Raw genomic sequence first — 9,684 nt, forward strand, 5'->3', positions numbered from 1 at the left:
TCTTATAAATCCCACCATCAACATTGTTTTATGCGTCAATGTTTTCTTTGCACAAATGTTTTTGTTGTATAATCCCACTGAGAACCCACTTCTATTGTAATCCTGCAGAGCAGTCTGCCCTACATCGTGGTGGTGTTACATTTCACTTAGTCTTAGCTAAAACACCCACTCTCAATAACTGCAGTCACAGTGAAGTTGGAAGAGATGCACTGATGGGATCACTTAGAAATAGTCTGCATACATGCACGAGCGTGTGCTGGTAGCTAGGGCATTCTGTTGACATTAAAGGTTGACTGATTGCTTCACATTCATCGGTAATCAGCACTGGGCCACTGCGTTCACCCTATGACATGACAAATGTGGCCAGTTTGGTAGATTTTCTTCAGAGCAGAGAATAGACCGATGGTGCGGGGGTGTGCATCTAAGCATGAACTCAATTCTGAATTCTTAATTGTGTGTTAGGAATTTTTGAAATATGGCAAAATTACAACTCATGAGTGGGAGCGAGGGAGAAGGGATAGGAGACGACTAACAAAGAGAGAATCATAAATTGATGCTTAGGAGCCACTAGAGCTGAGCAGTTTTTAGCTCTTCTTACAGTAGATATATGCAACTGTTTGAAATGTCAGTTAAAGGAAAAAAGACCCAGGTGAAGATCCTAATGCAGTCTTTCTATCAGCACTGGATTTGCTCTAACTGGTGCTCATGTAGAAAAGATGCTGAAAAGGTGGGAATGTGACCTAGTGAAAATGTTGTAATTCAAATGTTGTTTAGGACTTTTTGGCATGGATTTCAGGTTTATTGTTGGCTAAGCTTTGTCAGGAATTTAATGCCTTGATGCTCTCTTGCACACAAATCCCCATTTTTTCTCTCGTCCTCCTGTCACTCATTGCCTTTCCTGCCCCTCTCTTAGTAGAGCACATCTCACCTTTGCTCTAAGCTCTTCATCCCTGCCCATGCATCTATTGCCTATGTTTTCATCCCTCATATCTCCAGTATGTTCACAGCTGTGACAAGAATGGGAGACAGAAGGTTTTGTCAGGCTCTGGACAAAGTGCTGCTGAGACAGCAGGTTAAAAGGTTCGATAATACTTTTGCCATACAAGGGGAACTGTTCAGGGTTCTATTTCAACAAAACTCTTTAGTAGGGACAAAAAGACTTTTTGGCTTAGATGCCATTTTATCTGGGGAAGTACCTTCAGGAGTGTTCCAGCATTAGGTTTTCCCTGGTGTAGAAAGGTCCCCTTTAAACAGAAGAAACTGAGTGGTGCTTTTGGAGCCCAAACATTGATTTGATCTCATTGCATCTGACAACTAAAAGCTACACAGTGTTGACAGCACTGGGTTTAAACAATACTGTTGGCAAGGTTTTCCTGACAAGCCAACTTTTTTTTATCTAGTGTCTTACATAAAGCAAGGTTTAGTAGCATTCAAGTTAAACATGTCAATTCAAGGAAATCTGTGTTTCCTCTGCCACCAGGAATATACCATCGACATCTTTTTTGCCCAAACCTGGCATGACAAAAGGTTAAAATTCAACAGCACAATGAAGGTTCTGCGTCTCAACAGTAACATGGTTGGGAAGATCTGGATCCCAGACACTTTTTTTCGGAACTCGAAGAAGGCTGACGCCCACTGGATCACCACACCCAATCGCATGCTTCGAATCGCGAATGATGGTCGGATACTCTACACCCTCAGGTAAAGCATAATGTGTGAGACACTGGTGAGGGGGCCTAACTCCATAGAGTTTGTCAGTGTAGAAACGACTAACATGAGGCGATATACACCGACCGGCCATAACTTTACGACCACTGGCAAGTGAGGTGAATGACACTGACTATCTTTTACAGTGGCACCTGTCAGTGTGTGGGGTATATCACATAGCAAGTGAACATTCAGTTGATGTGCTGGAAGCAGGAACAACAGGCAGCATAAGGATCTGAGTGACTTTGACAAAGTCCAAAGTGTGATGCTGACAACTGCGTCAGAGCAGCTCCCAGACTGCAGCGCCTGTTGGGTGTTCCCGGTCTGCAGTGGTTAGTACCTAGCAACAGTGGTCTACAAACAGCGAACCGGCAACAGGGTCATGGACACCCAAGGCTCACTGATGAGGTTGATCTACTGTAGATTAACTTTTAAATGTCATTCATCCTTTTCAAAAGATTCCATTTTGTTTGAAAATGAAAAATACTGTTCACTGGTGTCTATGAAGAGAAACATTCAGTGGTTATGGTGGTGATCTCACACCTGGAGTGGGGAGGCTGTTCATTGTTTCTAAACAGTTATCTCTAACTTGTCCTCTCGAACACAGTCTTCACTCCTTTTACATGAGTTTTTCACTGAATGGTCACCACAATGGTGCTCTTCCTGACAGTAAAACTATGGAAACGCAGATTCACAGAAGATGCACAGTGGGCTGCAGAGTGACACGAGTGCCAGCCAATTGCTGCACTGACTCCTGTGGACACAGTATTACGCAGGTGGACATAATGCTATGATGATTGTTGTATTCAAGACAAGAGAGTAGATGGAAGGGAAATATTCACTGCTCATGTTTTGCATGCCATCACAAATATAGTGGATGCTTATACTGACACTGTAGTATATCATCAGTGATAATAACAGAGAAAATGAACTCTTCTGGACTCAGTCAAGCCATGATGGATGTTCTTCTATGCAGAACACTACCCCACCACTTCATTAATTTGTTAAGGATCTCAGAATTTAACCGCTGGATAATTAGGATGACCGGTGCGATTCTACGGACAATGATACATTACAAAAGCATGTGCGTGATGGGTAAAGTCATTTAAGGTCATTCTCTCATTAAGGAGAAGTTTAATGACTTTGCCTTCAAACTTCCTCAAGTGTGATAAGAAGAAGCGGGTGTGTTGCTTTTGAAAACATTGGTTTGGTTTTTGATAAATTTATATCACAATTTATAATGTATATTATATTACCTGGTGTTAAAACAGAAAAGGTTAGGGGTTTCATTCTGACTTTTCCAACACAATCTTTAATATAAATGATTGTTTAGTGATTGATTGTGGAGTAGTTTAAAATATGCATTCACACATAGACATTTTACTGCTTTATTCTTTCATTCTTTTTTCTACTATAGTAACTGACTCAGTGGATCCAAATATTGTGTCTCTGCAGGTTAACCATCGATGCAGAGTGCCAGCTTAAACTGAACAACTTCCCAATGGATGAGCACTCATGTCCCCTGGAGTTTTCAAGCTGTACGTTTGTCCATATGCTGATTTCCTAAAGTCTTACACCTCTCTCTCTTCCTGTGTCATCTCAATGACACACACACACACACAGTCTATCGAAAACACCATTTTCACAATTTTTGTCAAAATATGAAAGATGTGAACAAATATATTTGTTAAACCGTTCATTCATAGTATATCTCAGCATTCAGTAAAGGGATTTAATAATAGATGTCTCATTGCTACTGTAACTCATCCAAAGGCAAAGTAATGTTAGATTTTCCAGCATTTTGCAATACTGTTTTAAAAGACATTTCAAAAGTTGACATGAGTCCAAATGACTTGGCCACTGCTTGTGAGGAGCAGATGGGGGCAAGTTATGTAAATGGGGCTGCCATGGATCTACAGAGAGGTGCACTATTAGATATTCTCCGGAGAGAAGGCTTCCTAAATAGCTTCAGAGCAGTAAGAAAGAGGCTAAAAATAGAACAGAGGCGTTTATTGTAGGTTTGATGAAAGCCACAGATGTTTTAGAACTTTGAAAATTGCTTGATGTACAAGCACATGAGTTCAGTCGGGGTGTTGTACATTTATCATGCTGTATATGTTTTCAACATGTGCCACAAAGCATGTTACAATTTCCAGTGCGGTGTCTTTTGCAGTGGTTTTATAGGTATGATATACTGGTCCTGGCTCAGGAGGGAGAATGGGTCAGCACCGAGCCTCAGATTAATTCTGATGGGCAGTCCAGTGCCTTCCATGGCAGTCTCACTATAGTGCTTTGTTTGTTAAGCACTAATATACAGTAAGTTTGGTCTATTTATTTTAATATTTTAATTACCTCTTCAACTTTCCCAAGAAGACAAGTGGTACCAATCTAAACTAATTTGAGCTCCAGGAACATTATTGTTCTAGTTTTCCAATAGGACACTGAATCAATAATTTGTCCTGGATGCACTGCCAGTGCACGAGCTTTCCCGCTAGCTGTAACGTACCAGATGGGCAGATCTGGATGTCTCACAGCACTTTAGTCATAAAGCCATTTAAAGTTTACACTGCTGAAAGTTCATGTGCATTATTCAAGCCATTTCATCATTAAATGCACACAGCTCTTCACTGGACTGAAATCTCAAGAGAACTGGCTAAAGATTGTTACAGTCAGACTTTGTACCTGTACTCAGGAACATTTAGTAAGGTCCATTCACAGGATAAGGAGCACAATTCCAAGGTCGACTTGCAGTTAGGTTAAAAGAGGCCTACTACAACAGTACCTACAAGACAGAAATTCAGTACTAACAAACACAATAATGCATCTGCTCAAGTGAATCGGTATCAGACAAGTGAGAAAGTGAGATTACTATTATGATCCTGACAGTCAGAGAGCCTGCTCTTGAGGTAATATAATGGCACTCACACTCATGCTGGCTGTGGATCAACATTGTAATTTTTGTTTTAAACTGAGCGTCTCAGAAAAAATATGTTTTCTCCCTGCAACCATACTGGATATTCTGTCAACATGCTGTTCAGGAGTCCGTTATATAATAGTTCTTTTATTTATTTATCTATTTATTTATTTGCAAGCTAGCTGACTTTGTGAGTATGGCTTACTCTGAAATAAAACAGACTGTGCTCCATGTTTTTGTTTTATATTGAATGCCCTTGCACCACATTTTTTTTAAATAGCAGAGAGCAAATCTAAAGATATTTCCTAAAGGGATGCCGGTTAGTCTTTGAAAAATATTGTGTGGCTTTTGCACCAAGCTTCTCTCTTCTCTGAGCTCTTAAGCTTCACATCATACACACTGTTCTGTCTTGTTCAGACGGCTACCCCAGGGAGGAGATTGTGTACAAGTGGAGAAAGGGCAGGCCAGTGGATGTTGGGGACACTCGCTCCTGGAGGCTCTACCAGTTCTCCTTTGTGGGCTTGAGGAACACCACTGAGGTTGTGAGGACCGTCTCAGGTAAGAAAACAATCTCCTCTATTCCAATAAGCCAAAGGAAAAATAGTCTTATTTATTCAGTAAGGCCTGAATCAATACATTTGTTCTTTGCCAGCGACACCCTGCTTGCAAGATTGTACCGTTTGCGTGTGACAAAAGTAATTTCTTCTTAGGGCAATAGGGGTTCCGTTGCTGCAGCAGGACACAATATTCATGTTGAGCAATATTAAACAGACGAATTGTATGAAATATTGCATTTCATACAGTATATGATGTTATGAGGTGCCTCACTATTATTATTATTATTATTGGGCCGACCATGCATCCCACTGCCTCTCGCGCATTGTTATCAAATAAAGTTTTAATTTATTTTCTCTGTCTGAAGTCACCATGTCCTTTCCAAGTCTGATCTGTAAAATATCACCGCTGATCTGTAGACGGGTCCAGTTACAGCATTAACTTTTAGAGAAGGGGGCATGATCTGTAGTATTTTTATCCACTTTTAGATCCAAATACTGTACATAAAATCCATAATTGATGTAGCTGAAAATGTAGTGCACATTTTTGTAAGCTGAAATTTTTGTCCCAGTGTCCTAATGACTCCCCACTGATACACTAACTCTACCAACAAATACTAAAAAGTAGACTTGCCATTTTCATTTTATTTAATATTATGAAAATCTCTTACATGGCGCTCGTCTGTTGTGCTCCATATTTTGTTTTATTCTGTGGAAAGTGATTGCTAAGAACATAATGCACAGAAGAGACTAGTAAAAGTATATTCTAAAATTTGTGAAATATAAATATTGTTTACCAACAAAACAAAAAGACTTTCTCACTGACATTTTTCTCCCAATTCTCCAACACAGTCACCTCTCATACCTAAGTCACATGTTCTTCATGGTGTGCTTTAACAAGGTTGGTGGTGCCGATTAAATAACACTAAGCAGAAAAAACATGCATCATTCATACAGTGTTTTTATGCTGCACTGGTTGAATTCCATGGAGAAATTATGCACAAATAAAAATGCGTGCATGTGGAAAAACAGCTACTTTCCCAGGAGAATGCTGATATTTTAGAGAGGCCAAAACTGCGCATGCATATACAGGCGCCTGTTTATGTTTATATTCAAGATGTTAGCAAGTAATGTAAGTAATGTTCTGCAAGGAGATGTATGTATTCTTTGTGCTTGTCTCTGGTTCCCTGACAACATCAAGGTCCCAAACTTTTTTAGCTTCAACCTAGTCCCATTTTATGTTAGATTCAAGGCCATTATGTGAAAACTGATCAGGGGGATGGATCTCTTTTTGCCATCTGTTTAGTATAAATTGTAGCCTGGACATAGAGATACTGTATCACTCATGTGGCAGTAGGGTTATTATTTATGCCATCATTTGGAGATAATGTCTAGTCATTTGGTATGCTTGCAGCTTCCTTTTCACAGTACACACACACGATTTTTAAAGACATACTTTAGCTAGGTCAATAGGCAGGTAGTAACATGAATTCACTACTTTATACAAATTTGAATGCTTTTGGTGGGCTTTTTGTGTTTTTTTAGATCATCATGCAGGTGTAGTTTATAATAATCATGTCAAAAGCTGTGCTGCATATGCATGTACATGAATGTTTGCCTTTCTTTAAATGTAGATGCAGTGCACTTTCAGCTGGTAGAGGTGGAACTAATGAGCACTGCTATCCCATGATGACGTGTCAAGTTGGAGTTAGTATTGTGCTTGCTAAGGGTCAAAAAACTACTATCTAATGCTCTAGTCCTGTGCTCTATGAAGGTAAACAACAAAACTGACAAAACACCACATCAGCTTCAACAGAAAGCTCTTCTTAGAAACGTTTATTCACAGTAAAATGTTTGATTTAGTTATATACATTATTAAAAATAATTTATTGGCTTCTGCAATGTATTTATAATCATACAAACCACACATGTGAAACACACATTTTATAGTAGTCAACAAACCAACTTCTATTAGAAATACACAGAAACATGCTTGTATGCACTCTTACCCAGAGTAATCATGGAAGTAACAGCCAATTGTTCTGTAATTCCCCCAAGGTAATGCTTGCACACACCCAGACACACACGGCGAGGCAGACACTGTGCACATTGACTCTGCAAGAACAAATGCTTGGACTGAAGAGGTACAAGGTGATTATAAAAAATAAAAGCTACTTGTATTTATTTATTTATTTATTTATTTTCAGTTTGAATTATTCACGTAACAACATGAAAAAGCAACGTGCATAGGAGGATAAGCTGTAGCGGAACATTTGCAGTGTCCTCTGACTCTCTCTTTCTGATCTGGGTTATTATTTCCACACACAGCCATCTGCTGTCTTGTTAGAGCTCTTGTCTCATTTTGCTGTCACTTTGGGTACCTGACCTGTTTTAAGATTCATGAACACAGCATCTGTCTCAAAAATCAGTCAGAAAAGGCTTTAGAATCATCCACTTGTGTCAAGTACTCACCCTGCAGTGGCAGTGGTGCTGAAAGGTGCTTAATATGCTGCATTATCGGCAGCTCCCTTTGTGCATTTCAAACCTGGTAATGGTTGCACTAGTGGCTTAGATGAGCCTGTGTTTACTTCTTGGACTCCGAGATGATGAATCTATCTAATCTACTTTTTGACAGTAGAATTCAGCTAAGGTTTTTAAAGAAAATGTTCACACTCTTAAATTTTCTTCTGCTGTAAACTAAAGACTCAGGACAAAATTTTTGCCACCTAAAGGGTTATGCGTCTTTGTCCTACTTGGAATGTTACAGATAGTTATAGCTATTCTTCAGAACCTGGTTTTATTTTATTTATTTTTTTTCAGTTTAGGTACTACTGAATCAGCATCATTCAAACTGGGTTAAAATTGGTCAGGTGAAGCAACACAGGGAGACATAATGGTAAGTAAAGCAGACAGGCATGCAGGTGAATTAGTCTGATCCAGACAATGATGACTGTAGCAAATAGACAGATGAAGATATCCTCTCTCATTCCATGGGACAAGTCAGTCTCTCCCAGGCTCATCTTGTCATAGTAGAACTCTGCAACATTTATATATCTGTGCTCATATTCTCTGAATATTTTTAAGCAAAAATCTATGGTAAAAAGTGATGCAGGATTTGGGAACAATTGAGTGACACTGAAATTTGGAGAGTGGGGTGGGGGACATGTCATCTGCTGTTCTGATGCAGTTATGTTGTGGCTTTTTTATAAAGGGTATGTCTGTCTTATTTGGTTTCTCCTCCCTGCCTCTGCTAGTGTCCAAAGGCTTAGTCTCTCAACATGTCACTTCACATCAGGGCTGCCTGCACTGCCTGGAAGCCTATACCTGCATTTGGAAACATAGTCACAAACATATTTTCATGCATACACAGATACACACTCTCTCTCTCTCTCTCTCTCTCTCTCTCTCTCAGGTCTAAAATAAAATAAACAAACAAGGATTGCTGCTTTTTACAAGAAGAGACCTTTGAAAGGACACAGTGAACAGAATAGAACAGAAAGAGGCTAAAAGACATATAAAAGATTTGAATGTACATAGGCAATCAAGGCACTAGGACTACGGTGCTGCTGTTAAGGTAACTGTAAAGTTAACCCCTTGGTGACTAAGTTAAGGCTCATGCTAGGAACTGTGTTCTCACCCATCTGCCAGGCTGGAGTTCAGAGTGGATTAGAAAATCATAGTGCAGATGGGGACAGAGACAAAATAATGAGAAAGCAGCAGCGAGGAGCAGCAGACAAATGAGAGAGAAGTTTGAAGGGAATCAAATGGAAATATATGGTAGCTATTGCATTTTATTGATCTCGCAAAGGAAAATTACAGAACACAATCCACATCACATGTTTATAAACATCAAATGTACTGTGTAAGGAAATCAAACTATGAGCAAAGTATGCAGATTTACTGCATCTGTAGCTAAATATTTAGGACGTATGTCTCAGAAACAATATAAGCAACATTATATAAACAAATATAATATGCATGTAGCTTTCTAAACCAAGCAATCAAAAGATTATAAACATGCTAGATTTACTAGCTTTGACTCTGCATTTCAGATAAAATGCTGTGTGACTAAGTAGTGTTTTGAAATTGTACGTTACTAGCTCCTCTCAGAGCTTGATAAAACTAAATCTGCTATTTTTATAGTACATGACTTATCAGTGGCCACCAATTTGCATGCAACAACAGTGGTGCACTTGCATTAACACATTACATATGCAAGTGTTTAACTGATAGAGTGGAGGGAAAGGAAGATAGATTATGAGGGGAGAAGCAAGATTAATGAATGACTTGTTTTTCCCAAGAAATAGGTGGTTAGCATTTTTGTCTAAAGCTAATGATTAATGTAGCCAATATGGTGCATTTATATTAATCAAATAGTACCACTGGGATCTGGCCGTTAACCATTTTCCCAGGCCATTAGTCGAGTAAATGAGCTTAGCATTGCTTAGTCGAGCAAGAGGCATTTTTATATCAAACACAAAGGAAATCAATACTGGTTTCTTTCTTTCG

General features: G+C 39.2%; 1 protein-coding gene across 4 annotated transcripts in view; it reads left to right on the forward strand.

Annotated features, from left to right (window-relative positions):
• The window catches only part of gabrg2 (gamma-aminobutyric acid type A receptor subunit gamma2), a 45,671-nt gene that overhangs the window by 13,919 nt on the left and 22,068 nt on the right, over nucleotides 1-9,684 (forward strand). For all 4 annotated transcript variants that reach the window (XM_020599762.1, XM_020599763.1, XM_020599764.1 and 1 more), the window contains exons 4-6: nucleotides 1,481-1,701; nucleotides 3,163-3,245; nucleotides 5,039-5,179. In XM_020599762.1, coding sequence (XP_020455418.1) covers nucleotides 1,481-1,701; nucleotides 3,163-3,245; nucleotides 5,039-5,179 — 445 coding nt within the window. The remainder of the gene's footprint in view (nucleotides 1-1,480; nucleotides 1,702-3,162; nucleotides 3,246-5,038; nucleotides 5,180-9,684) is intronic.

Source organism: Monopterus albus, unplaced genomic scaffold (genome assembly GCF_001952655.1).
Source record: "Monopterus albus unplaced genomic scaffold, M_albus_1.0 scaffold42.1, whole genome shotgun sequence".
Taxonomy (NCBI): Eukaryota; Metazoa; Chordata; class Actinopteri; order Synbranchiformes; family Synbranchidae; genus Monopterus; species Monopterus albus.